Source organism: Chelonia mydas, chromosome 9 (assembly GCF_015237465.2).
Source record: "Chelonia mydas isolate rCheMyd1 chromosome 9, rCheMyd1.pri.v2, whole genome shotgun sequence".
Taxonomy (NCBI): domain Eukaryota; kingdom Metazoa; phylum Chordata; order Testudines; family Cheloniidae; genus Chelonia; species Chelonia mydas.
In genome coordinates this window covers 81,898,607-81,918,192 of record NC_057855.1, presented here as the reverse complement: position 1 = coordinate 81,918,192, position 19,586 = coordinate 81,898,607, and the positions used below count along the sequence as shown (strand labels likewise).

Here is a 19,586-nt window from a genome sequence, read left to right as displayed (position 1 = left end):
CAAAAACAAAAACTGAATGGAGAAATGAGTGCCATTTTAAAAAGAATTACTTGCCCTCTAAAAAGTTGAAACAATTCATTTTGTACTGACCAGAGTTTTTAAGGATTAAAGATCCACTGTGTACATCAGTAACTGGTTTATTCTCAAAGTGCAGGAGACTTTCTGTATTGTACATTGTCAATGTGTTGCACATGTTGAATGCTAATTAATACCATGCTATGGGTGGGACAGGCAAACAGAGGGTATGTACCTAGGAGTAAGTATGAGATCAGAGTTTTATAAGCTGCAGCCCCAATGCACAGGGGAGTGATGTACTGATGAAATGAGAAGCTTCAACTTTATGTCACCCTCTATGCTCTCCCTTGTGCTTTGGGGCTGCAGCCGATAAAACTGTTTTAATCTCCCTAGAAATCAGAAAGTTGATTTTACAATGTGTTTAATCCTTTGACTGCTATAATTCCACTCCTGCCAAGGCAATTTAGAGTAGTATGTATCAAGTGTGGCAATGGAGCTTTATAGTTAGTGTGCAGGACCACATACTTTATACCCAGTAATGCAACAGTGTGTAGGATGTACACTGTAAAACAATCAAAATTCAACGGGTGGTTGTTTCTCCCTCTAACGCACGTTAAAATTCCACTACGACAGCTGTAAAGGTATCTCTAAAACACGTTTAGAGATTTAACAGGTTTTACTGAAGTATATCTCACCATCTTCTCTCCTCAAATTTCTCTCAATATTTGCTACGCAGGAAGCACAGGTCATGCCAGTGACCTGGATGTAACACTTCGATGGAGTCCTTGCCTCCTGTTTATCATCATGGACTGGTGACACTTTGGAGTGTAGCGCTGTTTCGTAAAGCATATTATCCTGAGAGTCTAACAGCACTTCCAGTGAAGGCTGAGTTATTAATACCAATGGTTCTGTCTTTGCTGGGGAGTGGGAAAAAAAATCATAAATCGTGAATTTATTAACAACCTCTGAAACAAGTTATGACCCAGACACAACATAGCATGACTGCACATTACTGTAGTATTCCTGATTGAGAAGCCAAATTGCACTCACTTTATCAGAAAGATGCATGTATTTGCTCTGTGGATGCTAAGTCAAATAACTAAGCCTACCTCTGCTCTGATGCCTAGAAACCACTCCCTTAGATACTAGTTAGGCAACTGACAAACTGTGACTTCTGTTTTTCTGCTCACCTGTGTTCATTTTGTTACCTTTTTTACTCACCCTCCCACATCATCTGTTTTGTCCTTCTGTTGTATCCTGTCTGTTACGTAAATGGTTAGCTTTCTGGGGCAAGGAACAACTCCTTGTTATATGTCTGAACAGTACTCAGGCCAGGCCTATATTAGGAAATTAGGTCAGCATAACGACATCATTCAAGGGTGTGAAAAATGTACCCTCTTGAGCAATGCAGTTAAAATGACCTGACCCCTGGTATAGACAGTGCTAGGTTGACAGGAGGGCTTCTCTCGTAGACACAGCTACCACCTCTTGCAGAGTGGGAGTACCTACATGGACGGGAGAAGCCCTCCCACCAGTGTAGTTAGCATCTTCCCTGAAGCAGCGCCACTGCACTGTAGACCTGCCCTAGTTGTGACACCAAGCACCGCTGTATTTACACCTTACCCACTATTGTAATAATCTTCAATTAATCCAGAGGACTATGGAAATGAGTCTCCACACTATAGGGGTGGGTCTCCACATGTACAACCCCATTAGCATGAAAAGTAATTATACAGATAGTATCTCATTCAGCAAGTTGAGTCTGTACCCCATACGTCTGTACATTTAATTCTAGGCAGTATGATATGCTGAAGGGAAGTGAATTAGTTATACAAACTCGGTACAAAAAATGTAGCTTGGCATTACCTGATAAGGAAGCATCAAATCCCATGTCCTCTATTGCAGATCTTAAGTCTTCTGGACAAGTTAGGAGAGGGTCATATTTTATAGTCCCATTATGATTCACAAGAGACACAGATATTGATTTTACACCTGGCTTTCGTGAAATGACTCCCTCAATAGATTGCACACAAGAATTACAAGTCATTCCCTCAATATTTACCACAGTAACTTGAGTAACGGATTGGTTGGTGCTGTTTAAAGCTGTCTGAGAAGATTTCACTGGAGATATCTGTGCATTGAAAAGCTCAACGTTTTCATATTCATCAGGAAGACTGACTTTAAACGTCTCCGGTGATACTGCCTCTATGGCTCTTCTCAGCGCATCTATGCTGATGAAGTCTGGGTCGTACTTTACAGTAGCTGTTTTCTTCTCTAAAGAAACTACTATGCTTGCTACAGATGGGAGTGCTGATATGCTGCTCTGAATATTTAAGACACACGAATTGCAGTGCATGCCATCGACTCTGAAAACAATGGCCTTTAAGTCATTAATATGCTTTGGACTTTTTTGAAGTGTTCCCTCTGAACATTTGGTTTGGGTGTTCTTTAAACGCTCCACATCAATAACACCCAGCTTGAGGGGTTTGGGCTGTTTTTTGATAAATGCTGTGAAACCTGCAGCTTCAATTTGGTTTTTGATTTCCTCTGCTGTAATTAGATGAGGCTGATACACAATAACAGCTTCCTGATTGTCCAGGGAAACTAAAAATTAAACAGAAAAATGTATTAGTGTCTTTGCTCCCCATCCCCTCCTAACATTCTATTTAAACATCACTGACCATAGAGAGTCCTATGAACAGCGCATCTTGTCAATGGGGTAAAATTTTCAAAAAGTGATTTAATCACTAAGTCTCACCAAAAGTCAATGGGATGGACTTAGGCTCTTAAGTGCTTAAATCACTGAAAAGGGGACTTAGATACTTTTGAAAACTGTACCCAAAGTGATCTAGTTTTTCTACCTTTAGTGCCTAATACTGCAACAGGTCTTAAACTCCTGTTGCTTCATTTTTTGACCTTTCCCTAGAAAGGTCATGCCTTGCCCAACAGTGTGTTAGTTATTTCTTACATTAATGCTAAACAAACTCTTCCATCATAGACCCCCACGTCATTTTCTTTATGTTATAGACAATTAAATATGTGTTTCTGCCATCTCCCTTTATGATACTACCTTACATACAACATTGTTAGTTATTTAAAGTTAAATATAATTAGAGCTATGAAAGAAAGAGGAGCTCTATTACTCCTGTCTCAATCAAAACATAAAGTAATCATGTGAGACCAACAGCTTGGTCAGAGACTGGGTTATTTTCTTTATGACACTCTGTCAACAAACTTCAATACTAATTGCATCCTGTTGTCTCTAGGCCTGGCAGTCTCCTGAGCAAAGATGATGCACTTTACCAAACTGTAAACCGGTTTTGTAAAGTAGCCAAGTGCTCATTCACTGGGGAAGGGAAAGAGACTAGAATGCTCCTGTTAGAAACTAGAATCAGATCAAACTCATTTTCACTTGTGCTCTAAAACGTGAAACTGTGATTCCACTGATACACAGGTGAATCATCCTACTGAACGACCTAACTTCATGACAGATCGCATCAACAGATATGAAAAAAGGACAGAGTAATCAATTAACAATCTACATGTAAAATTAAAATAAAGCATTACCTTTAATCCGCTGTACCCCTTGCAGTTTGCCAAGCTTTCCTTCTATGGTGCTGGTGCAAGAATGGCAGGTCATCCCCTCTACCTTCATCCTTAGCACAACATCACATGCTTGGGACCAAATGGAATCTTCACCAGTCCCTGATGTCTTCTCTGGTGCTGCAGTATTTAAATCTATGCCTGGCACCATCTGAATAATCTGGTTGCCATTTATAATAGAAGAAATGAATGTCACAACTGCAGTTTTTTGGTCAGAGGAAATTTCAACACCTAAGATACCTCTGTTCTTTAGTAGGGCGTTACAGATCTGTTCGCATGTTACATGTGATTGAGCAGGAATGGTTAGAAAAGTAGTGTCAAGTAAAATAGGTTGTGGGTCTGAATCAGCCAGGGTAGCATCAAATCCCATGTCAACTATAACTTCCTGAAGGGATTCTGGAGTCTGGAGTCTGGGGTCATAGATAATGGTTGCATTCTTTCCTTCCAGAGATACCTTGAAGAGGAAAAAAAATGACTTAGAGCTAATACCACCCACTAGTTTAATGTCAAATAGCTTTTATCTACTGTAGGATAAGCATGAAAAAGACAGTTACCTTTTCCATAACTGGTGTTCTTCGAGATGTGTGGCTCATGTCTATTCCACAATAGGTGTGCGCGCTCAGCATGTGCTCCGGTGCCGGAAGTTTTTCCCCCTAGCAGTACCCATAGGGATAGAGCGCCCCCTGCGACCCTTGGAGTGGCGCCTGCCTGGCGCGGTATGGGGGAGCTGCACACTCCCCCGGACCCTCAGTTCCTTCTTGCCAGACAACTCCGACAGAGGGGAAGGAGGGCGGGATGTGGAATAGACATGAGCAACACATCTCGAAGAACACCAGTTACAGAAAAGGTAACTGTCTTTTCTTCTTTGAGTGACTGCTCATGTGTATTCCACAATAGGCGATTCCAAGCTATATCTGTTGGAGGTGGGTAGGAGTTCACAAGTTCCCAGGACAGAGTACCGCCCTGCCAAACCTAGCATCATCCCTGGCCTGGGAGACGACTGCATAGTGCAAGATGAACGTGTGAACCGAAGACCACGTGGCGGCCCTACAGATGTCCTGAATGGGGACGTGGGCCACAAAGGCAGCTGACGAGGCCTGTGCCCGAGCCGAGTGTACCTTCACAATGGGTAACGGCGGGACACCCGCCAGCTCATAACAGGAACAGATGCACAAAGTGATCCAATTGGAAAGCCACTAAATGGAAATCGGCTGGCCCCTCGCACACTCAGCTGAGGAGACGAATAGCTGCAAGGACTTTCTGAACGGCTTGGTCTGCCAGAACCAGTTGCACATCGAGTGTGTGGAGACGGCGCTCCTCACTGGACGCATCGGGCTTGGGGCAGAGGACCGGTAGAAAAATGTCCTGACCCATGTGATAAGCAGAGACCACCTTCAGGAGGAATGCGGGGTGTGGGCGGAGCTGGACCTTATCTCTATGAAAGATCGTGTACAGCAGCTCAGAGGTCAGGGCCCTGAGCTCCGAGACTCGCCTGGCCGACGTGATTGCAACCAGGAAGGCCACTTTCCATGAGAGGTGAGACCAGGAGCACGTGGCCAATGGTTCAAACGGGGGCCCCGTGAGATGAGTCAACACCAAGTTTAGGTCCTACTGCGGAACTGGGGGTCTAGAATACGGAAAAAGACGGTCCAACCCCTTGAGGAACTGGCCAGTCATAGAACGGGAAAACACCGTGTGCCCCTGCACCGGTGGATGGAAGGCCAATATGGCTGCCAGGTGCACCCTGACTGACGAAGGCGCCAGGCCCTGAGCTCTCAGGTGGAGGAGGTAGTCAAGAATAAGCTGGACCGGGGCGGTCATGGGAGAGACACCATCGTCCGCCACCCATCTAGAAAAAAGAGACCACTTGGCCAAATAAGCGCGGCAAGTGGAGGGCCGTCTACTTTCAAGGATGACACGCTGAACCTGTTCTGAGCACGTCTTCTCCTCTCTGCCTAACTACTGGTCAGCCACGCCATGAGGTGAAGAGCCGCTAGGCTGGGATGGAGGAGGCGGCCCTGGTCCTGAGAGAGCAGGTCCGGGAGGAGCAGCAACGGCCACAGTGGAGCTACCGCCAGGCCCGTGACGGTCTCGTACCAATGTTGCCTGGGCCACGTCGGAGCAATCAGGATGACCCAGGCCTTGTCCGTCTTTATCTTCTCCAGGACCCTGCTGATTAGAGGGAGCGGGGGAAAGGCGTAGAGTAGCCGGCCTGACCAGGACAGGATAAAGGCATCGGAGATAGTGCCCCTCCCCAGGCCCCCCCAGAGCAGAACCGGGGAAATCGCCAGTTCTGTCGAGTCGCGAACAGGTCCACCTGGGGAGTTCCCCACCTTTGTAAGAGCCAGTGGGCCACTTCTGGGTGGAGGAACAACTCATGCTGCAAGGAAGAGTCCCTGCTCACGCAATCCGCTCTCTCATTCCGAGCGCCCAGTAGGTGGAAGGCCTTCAGGTGGATGTCGTAGGCTATATAGAGTCCCACAGCCTCAGGGCTTCGTGGCAGAGGGCAGAGGATCAGGCCCTGCCTTGCCTGTTGATATAGAACATGGAGACTGTGTTGTCCGTGAGGACCCTGACTACCTTGCCCTCCAGGTGCAAGCGGAAGGCCATACACACCAGCCACACCGCCCTGATTTCCTTGACATTTATATGTAGGGTCAGATCTTGGGCCGACCACAGGCCTTGGGTCTGAAAGTTCCCCACATGGGCCCCACAACCCAGGTCCGACGCGTCCCACAACCCAGCTCCAACAATGGGGCTCTGTCCCTGAACGGGACCCCTTGGAGCATGTTATTTGGGGTGAACCACCACCGTAGGGAGGTGATCACAGAGTCCAGCACAGTGAAGACCTTGTCCATCTTGTCCATGGCCTAGGAGAACTTCGAGGCCAACCAGAGTTGGAGGGGCCACATCCTGAGTCTGGCAAGATGGACCACGTACATGGATGCCGACATGTGACCCAAGAGCTGCAGGCAAACCCCGGTTGTTGTCACTGGGAACTTTGAGACCAAGTCAATGAGACCTTTCAGGGTCTCGAATCTGTCTGGCAGGAGAGAAGCTGTGGCCGACGCTGCGTCCAGGAGCACCTCAACAAACTCTATGCGTTGGACCAGGACTAACGTGGACTTGGTGCTGTTTACCAACAGGCCCAATGCAGTGCACGTGGACAGGAGGAGCGCCACGTGATCCCTTACCTGGGACTGGGAGGTGCCCTGGACCAGTCAGTCGTCCAGATACGGAAAAATCTGGACCCCCCACCGTCTGAGGTAGGCCGCTACCACTGTCATGCATTTCGTAAACACCCTGGGGGCAATGGACAGACCAAATGGGAGGACCATGAATTGGTAGTGATTCTGTCCCACCACGAAATGGAGAAAGCACCTGTACCCCTCGAATATGTGGATGTGGAAGTACACGTCCTGCAGATCGAGGGCAGCATACCTGTCCCCAGGATCCAGGGAGGGGATGATGGAGGCCAGGGAAACCATGCGGAACTTGAGTTTCACCATGTACTGGTTCAGACCTCGCAGATCCAGGATGGGTCTGAGCCCCCCTTTGGCCTTCGGGATAAGGAAGTATCAGGAGTAATACCCCTTGCCCATGAACTCCTTGGGCACCGCCACTACCGCTCCTAGTCCTAGGAGCCGCCCCACCTCCTGCTCAAGCAAAGCCTCATGCGAGGGGTCTCCCAATAGGGACGGGAGTGGGAGGTGGCTGGGCGGGGAGGAAGTAAACTGGAGGGTGTAACCTCGGGCGATGGTGTGGGGACCCATCAGTCTGAGGTTGGCCGCGACCTTTCCGGGAGGAAAGCAACAACCAGTTGGAGAAGGGGAGCTTTATTGAGGGTGGATCCCTGATGAGGACTGGTGGGGTGCCCCCAAGCATCCCATCAAAAGCACCTTTTCCCCGCCTGCTTGCCCTTACAAGAGCCAGGTTGGGGGGCCGTCAAGACTGCCTCTGAGGGCATCTCTTATAGTCTCGCTGTTTCTTGTGGGAGGCCTCATACTCCGGGAGGGCGACCTGGACGGGAGTCTGCTGCAGCTTGAACTTAGGTCTTGCCAGAGCCGGTACATATAGGCCCAGAATCTGGAGGGTCGTGCGGGAGTCTTTCATGACGTGACGTCTTGTATCTGTCTCCTCCGCAAACAGGGCTTTCCCATCAAACGGGAGATCCTGCATGGAGGACTGCGCCTTGCTGGAAAGCCCAGAGAGCAGGAGCCATGACGCCCATCTCATGGACACCGCGGAGGCCATGGATCGTGCGGCCGTATCTGCAGCATCTGAGGCTGCCTGCAGGGACGCCCGAGTGGCCACTGCCCCCTCCTCCACTAGCGCCTTGAACTCCTTTCTATTGCGCTCCTGGAGGGAGTCCTCACAGATTGAATTCGTACCGGCCCAGGAGAGCCTGATGATTTGCCACTCACAACTGGAAGCTCGAAGACTAATAAATTTTCCTTGCAAAAGAGTCCAGTCTCTGAGAGTTCTTAGTTCTTTGGGTTTGGGGCTGGTTGACCCTGCCATTCCCTGTGGTTGACCAACTCGACCACCAGGGAGTTAGGCGCCAGGTGGGTATACAAGTACGCATGCCCCTTGGTGGGTTCAAAGTACTTGTGTTCTGCTTTCTTAGAGATAGGGGCCAACAAGGCTGGTGTCTGCCACAAGGCATTTGAAATGTTAGCCACCCCTTCATGGAGAGGCAAGGCCACCCTACCCAGTGCCGACGAGGACAGCACGTTAAACAGGGAGTCTGAGGGCTCCTCCACCTCCTCTGCCTGGAGGTGGAGGCTTGCTGTCACTCTCTTTAAGAGTTCTTGATGGGCCCTGAAGTCCTCCTGCGGGCGCAGGGGGGCGGGGCCACAATCGCCTCCTTTGAACGGGGAGAGGAGGCCAGTGCAGTGCTCTGGGTATCAGCCAGCATTGGAGGGTCCATCATCTGTTTGGACTCCAGGAACAGTGCCGAGGACGTACGTCCCACCGACTTCTTCTTTGGGGGTCTGGAGAGGGAGGCCGATGGTGCTTTCGAAGCTCTGGCCACCGAGTGAGCCCCCACCGAGGGCTGCGCCAGAGGCCACGGTGCCCACTGGTACCATTGGGCCAGCCACGATGCTCAGTGCCACTGCACCTGCTGCGGCACCAGTGGGGCCAGCTGTTCAGCTTGGCTGGTCTGGACCATCGAAGGACAGCTACGAATGGAGGCCGAGCTGGCGTATGATCTGCTGCTGCCTTTGGACCGGGAGGAGCGGCGGTGCCGGGATCGACATCGGCCATGGGACCACAATCTCAATGTGAAGGATTGGTACTGACGGTAGCAGCTGCTCCGCGAACGGCCCCGATGGGCGGACCCGCAACGGCGAGATGCCAGCAATCGACGCCCGGGACTGCGATGTCTTGGCGGAGACTTGGAGCGGGAGTCCGAGCGGGAACGGCGTCGATGATCATGCCGTGACTGGCTGTGGTACCCGCTCTGAGACAAGGACCATTGGTAGTGCCTGCCGCAGTCCCGTCGATAATCACTCCTTGAGGACGAGCAGCGCCAAGAGTCCCGGCCATATGGAACCCAGCCAGACAGTCTGGTCGGCGTTGAGGGCGATCCACCTGGACTCTGCCCCGAGTGGTCACTGGGCAGTGAACTGCATTGGGAACATTCCCTCAACCAAGACCGAGCCGGAGGCGACTGTGGAGATCCCAGCAGCGGCTTCCCTCTGGAGAGTGGGGCCAACATCAGCGGCGCTCCTGGCACTGGTATGGACATAACGTCCCGGGCCGCCTGGAGGGCTTCAGGCATGGAAGGCATCTGGACATCCAGAGAAGCCTGTTCCGAAGGGGCTGAGCTACTCCGCTCGATGTGAGTCAGAGTCCTGGGGCTCAGTGGTGAGTGACAACTGCCCAACATGGGTCTAGCCTCTGTCCTGGATTTCCCTCCGTGCCGCTGCAAAGAGGGAGTCTTCCTGGCCCTCTTGGCTTGCCCCGTGAACGGGGAGCAGTGCCGACTGGTCAATGGAACCGGAGGGTCGCCACGTACCAACGCCGTGGTGCCGGGGACCATTCTGGAGCGGCGTGCTGAAGATGGGGCCAGCACCAACTCCATCAGGAGCCTAATGTCCGTTTCTCTTTTGGTCCAAGGCTCAAACGACTTGCAAATCTTGCACCTTTCGCTGATATGGGTTTCTCCCAAACAGCGCAAACAGTCTGCGTGTGGGTCACTTCTCAGCATAGAACGCCTACAAGAGCCGCACAACTTAAACCACGGGGCATGCCCCGGCCCAGGCTCACTGACTGACTAAATTAACTAAACAGCTAACTAACTACAGATACTAACACTGAACAAACAAACAGTACTGGAGATCGAGCTACAGCAAAGCTGGAGCAGAGTAGTTCCGACGCACCTTCCCTGGCAGCAAGAAGGAACTGAGGGTGGGGGGGAGCGCGCAGCTCCCCTTTTACCACGCCAGGCAGGCGCCACTCCAGGGGTTGCAGGGGGCACTCCCCCCCTACGGGCACTGCTTGGGGAAAAACTTCCGGCACCGGTGCATGTGGCGAGCACGCACACCTATTGTGGAATACACATGAGCAATCACTCGAAGAGGAATTAAAGTATTAGAGTTATCTTAAGTTTAGTTAAGGAAATATATAAGTACATGAGAAGCATCAGAACATCAGTACATCAGAAGCAGGAAGCCTGCTAAACAACCAGTGGGGCCCCTGGACAATAGAGATACAAAAGGAGCACTTAAAGACGATAAAGTCATCGCAGAGAAACTAAATGAATTCTTTGCTTCAGTCTTCACGGCTGAGGATGTTAGGGAGATTCCCAAACCTGAGCCGTCTTTTGTAGGTGACAAATATGAGGAATTGTCACAGACTGAAGTGTCACTAGAGGCGGTTTTGGAATTAATTGAGAAACTTAACAGTAACAAGTCACCGGGACCAGATGGCATTCACCCAAGAGTTCTGAAAGAACTCAAATGTGAAATTGTGGAACTATTAACTATGGTTGGAACCTGTCCTTTAAATCAGCTACTGTACCCAATGACTGGAAGATAGCTAATGTAACGCCAATATTTAAGAAGGGCTCTAGAGGTGATCCTGGCAATTACAGACCGGTAAGTCTAACGTCAGTACCGGGCAAATTAGTTGAAACAATAGTAAAGAATAAAATTGTCAGAAACATAGAAGAACATAAATTGTTACGAAAAAGTCAACATGGTTTCTGTAAAGGGAGATCATGTCTTACTAATCTATTAGAGTTCTTTGAGGGGGTCAACAAACATGTGGACAAGGGGGATCCAGTGGACATAGTGTACTTAGATTTCCAGAAAGCCTTTGACAAGGTCCCTCACCAAAGGCTCTTACGTAAATTAAGTTGTCATGGAATAAGAGGGAAGATCCTTTCATGGATTGAGAACTGGTTAAAAGACAGGGAACAAAGGGTAGGACTAAACGGTAAACTTTCAGAATGGAGAGCGGTAACTAGTGGTGTTCCCCAAGGGTCGGTCCTAGGACCAATCCTATTCAACTTATTCATAAATGATCTGGAGAAAGGGGTAAACAGAGAGGTGGCAAAGTTTGCAGATGATACTAAACTGCTCAAGATAGTTAAGACCAAAGCAGACTGTGAAGAACTTCAAAAAGATCTCACAAAACTAAGTGATTGGGCAACAAAATGGCAAATGAAATTTAATGTGGATAAATGTAAAGTAATGCACATTGAAAAAAATAACCCCAACTATACATACAATACGATGGGCGCTAATTTAGCTACAACTAATCAGGAGAAAGATCTTGAAGTCATCGTGGATAGTTCTCTGAAGACATCCACACGGGATGTTAGGAATCATTAAAAAAGGGATAGAGAATAAGACGGAGAATATCTTCTTGCCCTTATATAAATCTATGGTACACCCACATCTTGAATACTGCGTACAGATGTGGTCCCCTCATCTTAAAAAAGATATACTGGCATTAGAAAAGGTTCAGAAAAGGGCAAGTAAAATGATCAGGGATTTGGAACGGGTCCCATATGAGGAGAGATTAAAGAGGTTCGGACTTTTCAGCTTGGAAAAGAGGAGACTAAGGGGGGATATGATAGAGGTATATAAAATCATGAGTAGTGTGGAGAAAGTGAATAAGGAAAAGTTATTTACTTGTTCCCATAATATAAGAACTAGGGGCCACCAAATGAAATTAATGGGTAGCAGGTTTAAAACAAATAAAAGGAAGTTCTTCTTCACTCAGCGCACAGTCAACCTGTGGAACTCCTTGCCTGAGGAGGTTGTGAAGGCTAGGACTATAACAAGGTTTAAAAGAGAACTGGATAAATTCATGGAGGTTAAGTCCATTAGTGGCTATTGGCCAGGTGGGTAAGGAATGGTGTCCCTAGCCTGTTTGTCAGAGTGTGGAGATGGATGGCAGGAGAGAGATCACTCGATCATTACCTGTTAGGTTCACTCCCTCTGGGGCACCTAGCATTGGCCACTGTCGGTAGACAGGATACTGGGCTGAATGGATCTTTGGTCTGACCCAGTATGGCCGTTCTTATGTTCTTATATGCGTTGTAAAGAAAGGCCCTGATTAACAAGTAGAAGGAAGGCCTTGAAAATAATACAGCCAGAAGGAATAAAATAGGGAGGATGTCCAATTCAAAGAATAACTAATGAGATAAGGGAAAATTGCTAAAAAGAATGCCTCTAATCGATAGGGGTGACTGCAGATGGTTTTAAAGAAGACAAAAAATATCTGTCTTAAAATGAGACACCATGGCCTTTCCAACCACATACCAGTGTTAAAGCTTATGTGAACCCGGTGCAACGGAAAAACTGTTGGTCCACAAGAAGGAGGGGAGGAGATAGGTAGGAATGGCCTTGGGAAGGGGGAATGGCCCTGTAAATCTTATCTGGGTTAAGAATGGAAATAAGAGTGAACGGTCTCAAATTGGTTTTTAGCTGAAGTCAGTAATTGGCAATGACATCACTTTTCTGCTGAACAGTTTAAAAAAGTAAACTCTTAAAAGGTTCATTGCTAATACCTGCCTAACCACACTGGAGCCAACCAATATAGGTTTAAGCACCAGAGATGACCCAGGCCTGCCAATAGTGAAGGGGCAGAGTGAGGGCAGCCGGCTTCAGCAGTGTTAGTGTGCATGCTCATTCCATGTGAGCATGCTCAATACAAGCCAAGCAGCAAATGGGGAGGGGCACATGCCCCCACAAGCCCATACACACATCGCCTCTGCTAAGCGCCCCTGGGTGTAGCCTGTTTGTAAGTATCTTGATCAAATGTTTATAAATGTTTTGTTATTGTTTGTATGTAGTAAATTGCTGATTATTTAGAGCAATTGTATAAGTATCATTTGGCCTTTGGATTTAATAGAAAAATGTATGGTTAAATTAGTGTTTGTTCATTTCCCATACTAATAATTTAAAATATGAATAATTCCAACACCTACCATAGTGACACTTCTCCATTATCATTTGCCCTTGAGGGCTCACCTGAAGACGAAGTCTGAGACTCTACTCATGAAAACCATAAATTAATTTATGTTCACCTGTGTGACAACATCATGATTGGATGTGGGAGGCTCTACCACAGAAGCAGTCCGCCAATTTCAGAATCTTATGCTCTATTATACTGCATACACTGCTCTCACACAGCAACTTTCATACATTGTTTCAATGCTTTTTACAGTACATATTAAAACCCTAAAGTGAAGGTCTGTTGAACTGGATTAGTCATTGCAAACAAATGTATCAAATCTAATCTTAAAAAGCAGAAACTGCGCAAAGGCACAACTCTGATCTGTCATACAATGGTGCAGTGATGGATTATGGGAATGTGAGAAGAAAAAGGAAGGAAACAGACCAGAGATGTGGGGGGCTTCACTCTGTAACATTCCCAGACCTCTGTTGAATCTGTTTATAGCTCTCTGCTCAAACAGAGCCTTACATATAATCTGAGTTGTGTGGTCTACAACAGCCTGTTTTAGAACGCCGAATGGATTATTTACAGAAAACAGGAGGGGGCGGGGAAAGCATTAGGGGATGGGCAGATGGCTGAAAAAGTAAGTCTGCAAAAGCAAGACTTTATTATTATTATTTAAAATGTATGTTGCAGTAGTGCCTAGACACCTCAGCCTGGTCAACTCCTCATTATTAAGGCTAAGATTTTGTCACAGATATTTTTAGTAAAAATCAGGGACAGGTCACAGGCAATAAAGAAAAATTCATGGAAGCCCGTGACCTGTCCCTGACTTTTACTAAAAATATCCGTGACAAAAATGGAGACCCCCTAGGATTCCCTGGGACTCTCACCGCCCATGGGGGCTTGGAGCTGCGGGGTCCCCCTGCCCGTGGCAGCTGGGAGCTGCGGGGAGCTCCATGGTCCCCCCTGCCTCTCACGGTAGCCAGGTGCTCCGGGGCAGGAGGAACCCCGGAGTAGTTGTCAATATTTTTGTGATGCCAACACCTGTCCACTATGCACTGGATGGTGACCACTAACTCATTTTACACCATCATCAGATAGTAAATTTTCTGTCACTTCCAGCCCAGGCCAGTTTGTTTAGTATGTAAACCAATGCTGAAGGTGATATAACCCCATTTATTATTTAAGATAAGCAAAAGAGCTGTAAATTCCTAGTATGAATTCACCAAATCACATTAGTAGAACTTTGCTAAGCCTCATTTTACTAACACACACACACACTTTATAATCTGGATACTCAAAAAAATATGACCCTCCCTTCTTTGCAGCAAAGGTTTAAAACCAGCGTCTTGGAGTAAGGTTTCTTGTTACTTTATATTTACAACTTTCAGTTACTGAGAACACTTCATAATGTGCTAAAATACAAATGTCAAAACAAATAAAGATTTTGTAGCGTATTTTCCCTTTTTATTATATTTGCTTCCTCCATTTGCAAAATTCAATCATTTGCAATGACCCTCCCATTTTCAGTATGGTTCTGCTGTAACAAATAAATCAAATTAAGAAGTGTTTGGTTGGTGCTGGCCCAGTGATCTTGTAGAGATGCAGCACAGTTCCACTCAGGGGAATTATTTTGCATACACAGGCTGCCAGCATATGAGAAGTTCAAGAGAGTGGCTACCCATTAGAGAGAAAATATCTAAACTACAAACAAGTATTCACATTATAACAAGCAGAAATACATGGGGCCTGCTTGCTAACCTCTAAAAATTATACATAAAAGGTGTATCATTTCTTACAGCTAGGCCAAGAATTAGCTTTAGTGTAATTTTTCCCCATATCAGCAGTTAATTCCTGATGCTGACCTATAATTATTGAAAACATGCTTATTCTTCTAGACTTTGTACAGACTCTACAGTAATTTCATATTGGTGAGAGTTACATTTCACATTTGCTTGTGCTGCAAATGTAATTCTCTCTGCATGTCCCTTTCCCCACCATCAGTACTTAAGGGATGTTCTCTTTCATGCCTGTTATTATGTGCGTACTTAGCAGTAAACCCTGCCATAATTACACATTTCTGGAGAAAATTAGCAGCTTCCCGGAGTGGTACTGGACAAATTTTTTACACCGTTTTCTTTTTAAATTTTATCTGCTACATTCTGTGATGTCTTGTTTAACTATCAATCTTTAGGTCATAATTTAAATCCAATTTAAAATGAAATAAGGAAGTTTGCATAAACCGTTTATTGAGGAAACAGATATCTTGTATAGGAAACCTTCTTTCCAGTTCTTCATATAGTTCCTTAAGGCCTCTATGGAATGGACCATCTTTTTGTTCTGTGTTTGTACAGCACCTAGGGCTATGGGGTCATGGTCCATAATTGGGGCTCCTAGGTGCTACCACAATACAAATAAATAATATAATGGCATAAAATACTCCCACAGATGATCTTGAGTGAGGACATACAGACTGAAAACTGAAACCAAAGTACAAAAACTCTCTGTTGACTTTACCCTGAGATGCATGTCAACTGTTAGAACAACATACAATAGAAGAAACATAACTTTGTCACATCCTACTTATATTCCAAACATGTCAGTTCGGGATGTAAGAGTTTAACTGGTTAACCGACAAGCTTGATGCTTATCGGTTTCTGCTAAAGATTAAAGTCTGCTTAGTGTCCCAGCTGCCGTGAGGTGTGCCCAGCATCCCTCCAAGCTGCCGGCCCCACGTACCCGGAGTCCCTCCAGGCTGCCAGCCTCGTGGCCAGGACTCTGGATCCCAATGTAAAACATGGAGGTGCTGCAGCACCCCTGCACCTTTAGTTCCCTGGGTAAACATTTAACTGTGTAACCAATAGAATTTTAATTAGTTACATGGTTACTGTTTTTACACATTATTTACATCCCTAATGTCAGTGCACTCTGAATAGAACTGGTTACAAGGACACAATCTAATGGAAAAGATATACATATGAAAAACCTTTTCTATAAGGGTGTTTCATATTTATATAGCACTACAGTCGTATATGGTGCAGTATGACAGCTAAATTCTGCCAAATAAACAGGGTCTCTATCAAAAGAGCTTGTGTGATGCATGGCTAGAAAGGGTTAAACATCCTGCAAAATAAATAACCCTCAAAAGACAGGTAGGGAGATAATGTTTGTGTTTTTGTGTATTTACATATGTATAAGTAGGGTCGACAATCTAATCAACAGTCCCTGTCTATGCTGTATTCTGATAATTCAGAGGCCAAAGGACGATGCTATCATTTAAATGAATTGTAAACATGGGATATCTTGGTATTCATCTCCTTGAAATGTACTGTGAATGGTGGAGGAACAAGCAAATGGCCATATGTTAATTCATATAGCTAAGCACCAGTGATGGACCTCCTTCAAAATCATCCTATTACCTTTTGTTCCCTGAGGAAATCCCAACTTGTCAAAGAGGACATGAAATTGTATAAAAGACCCGTGGGTCCAGATTCTGTCATCTCAGATCTGCTTAAACCTCATTGGGGAAGTTTGAGTAGCAAGACTGAGGTCCCAGTTATGCTGGTACGCCCTGAATATGAGATTTGGACATTTGACCTATGAACTGAATTCTAAAAGGACTCTTTGCAACTACGAAGCTCACCATCTCTGTTATGAATCTGCACCTCAATGAACTGAATTCATGTCTGTATGTATATTGATATTTTAACCATACTCTCTCTCTTTTGTTTTTTAATAAATTTTAGTTTAGTTAATAAGAATTAGGTGAAGCGTGTATTTGGGTAAGATCTGAAACATTCATTAATCTGGGAGGTAATGTGTCCAGTCCTTTGGGACTGGTAGAACCTTTTCTTTTATATGATGAAATAAGATTTACAGAAATTTTTATCATATTTGACGTAGGTACCTGGATGGAAGCTTGAGGCTGGATCACTTTAAGGGAACTGTATTGTTTGGACTCCTGAGTAACCAATGAGGTAATAAAGAAGCTGTTTTATGCTGTCTTGGTAAATCTAGATATTGGAATATCCACCAGCTTTATGGGGATTGTCTGCCCCATTCTTTGAGGTTCACCCTAATTGAGTGACCATAGCTGGCTCCCCACTAGGACCCTGGTCACAGCTTGCAATTCAAAGGCATAAATTAATGCAATACAGAATAGTAAATCTTTATAGCTGGAAATCTTTGCAGAACAGGTGGGTTTCAGAAGAATTGTGAATGAGATGACATAGATGAAGTGGAATGGTTAGGAGATAAGTTTAGGTGGAGCACAGGGATGCAGAAGGCTATAGAGTAGGAATGGTGGATGTGCCAGACAGAGTTTTGAAAGTCAGGAGAAGTTTCAATTTTATGAGGAAAAGTTAATGCAAATAGCCAAGAGCAGGGTTGTGTATTAAAGAAAAGGACAGAACAGAATGTGTTGTTAGTAGCAACATTTGAGATATAAGGGAGGAGACAAACTGGAGAGAAGACTTCAGTACTTGGAGGTAGGATAACACCAGAGCATGGACTAGCATCCTAGAAGTAGGGATAGAGAGGATCAAATTCTACTGAATGAGACACAGCTTTAGAATTTCAACATGAGAACAAAAAGTTTTAGAGGTTCACAGACGTCCTACTCTTTCACGTCATACAATACAAATACCCCCAATTTAATTTGCTCCCAATTGGAATGGAATCAAACATTATTATTTCAATTTCCAAAAGGGCAAACCAATACCAGTCACAGGCCCAACACATTATCTTCCAATTTTATTTTTTCCTTGGGCAAAAAACAACCAGGAGACCATTGCTGTGATCAAATTACATCAGTTTAATCATTTTAATGACCACCTTCCTCCTTTTCTGTCATCAATTACGCAATTTGGCAGAATCAAAAACAAGGATACCGTAGTTTATTGGTTTTCTTGCAATTACAAAACAAAATAAGCCAAATTAAAGCTGTGTGTGGCTGCATTAGACGTCCAACATATGCTTCCTTTGCTGGCCTATCTGATAACCCTTAAACACAGCAGTGCCTTATTATTCACAGAGATTATGCATGGGCCAAGGGGAGAATAAATCTGTCCACCTAACTCAAAGTTTTGTTTCTGTAATGTCGACTAAATATTAACTATGACCTCTTGATTTTCATTATAAGCCTCTTCCACTTAAACTTTTAGTGTCTACAATATATTTTTGGCCAAATATGGCTTGGCAAGAGCTGTATTAGAATAATATTTCTAGCCCACTGTTTCAAAACAAAGTGGTTAATGCCTTTTTTTTTAAACAGTCATTTCACAGTGTACTTGCTACTAATGGGGCTATACAGAGCATGTTATCTTCAGGGAGGTCATGAATCATTCATTCCTAGCACAGGATTCTGAGTACAATTTTCAGGAGGAGGGTGGAACAATTTAAACTATGTTAGATTCTAGAATGTCAAACCTTTAAGGTAATTTTCCAAAGGCACCAAGGGAAGGATACTAAAATAATTTTATTTTGCAGATAGTATTTTTCATTCATTTAATTCTTCATTTTACTTAGTTTCGGTGGAGGATTATTTATTGGTCTGATCTCTCAATGTTACTATTAAAGTAGTAACCCTTACTAAAAACAATGAACAATGAATAAAACCAGAGGATCTGTTTTTTGTTACCAGAATCAATCAAGTTCAAATTCTATTAAGTCACCAATGGAGATCAAAAGTAGGATCTAGTGTAAATACCACTGTTGTTCACAGATCTCTGTAGCCGGCACCAACTCCTTGTTTAGGTAGAAATAACCTGTACTAGCTGGTTGCATCATATCCTCTGATAAACAGCTGCGCATCACAGCTAGTTATAGTGACTGCGTGCCAAAAAATAGGCTCCACTGTTTTGGCAAGCCCAATGTTTGTCTAGACCACATCTGTTAAGATGGAAATACCTCCCTACAGAAAGCAGGGGTACATTGTTTTATGCAGGGTCATTTAACTGCCATAAAATGTTAAAACCTCATTTGCAGGGGAAAACTTCACCTATGCACCAAGCAGTTGGGATTAACAGCACGCTGTTGTTGTAATTGGTAGGATTAAATATGCTTTCTGGCACCAAACAACAGGTCACAAGACTAGAATGGATTGATCAGGTGTTAAATTGCTTTATTATTTATAAACATATTGTAAAATGGATGTATTGGTTAGAATGGAACAGCTTATATTGCTAAAAATATTCCCGTTAAAACAGCTTTGTTTCAAGTTAGACAGATTCTTTTTTTTTTTTTTTTTTTTCCAGAATAGCCCATGTTACAAAAGCTGTATTTCTTGTTTGAGCCAGAATCTCTGAAGACACGAAGTTTTGATTAAAAGTAGATAAATTTTTCTACTAAAAGCTCAACCCCTTTTAAAACACTTTTGTATAGTAACAGTTAAATTAATAAGGAAAAAGAACTACTTTTTTCTCTTAAAAGAGCACAATGCAGCTAATACCACCTCCCATTCCCATATAAACACAGTAAAAAGGAAAGGGAATTCTGAATGCCTGGCAGGGACATCAAGAATCTCCCCTTTCCCTTGCATTACTCCCCATCCC

At 45.0% G+C, this 19,586-nt stretch overlaps 1 protein-coding gene across 5 annotated transcripts in view; it reads right to left on the bottom strand.

The window, feature by feature from the left end:
* The window catches only part of ATP7A (ATPase copper transporting alpha), a 58,907-nt gene that overhangs the window by 18,681 nt on the left and 20,640 nt on the right, over positions 1-19,586 (bottom strand). For all 5 annotated transcript variants that reach the window (XM_037909816.2, XM_043523165.1, XM_037909817.2 and 2 more), the window contains 3 exons: positions 3,583-4,072; positions 1,882-2,619; positions 711-932 (listed from right to left, as the gene is read on the bottom strand). In XM_037909816.2, the coding sequence (XP_037765744.1) occupies positions 711-932; positions 1,882-2,619; positions 3,583-4,072 (1,450 nt within the window). The remainder of the gene's footprint in view (positions 1-710; positions 933-1,881; positions 2,620-3,582; positions 4,073-19,586) is intronic.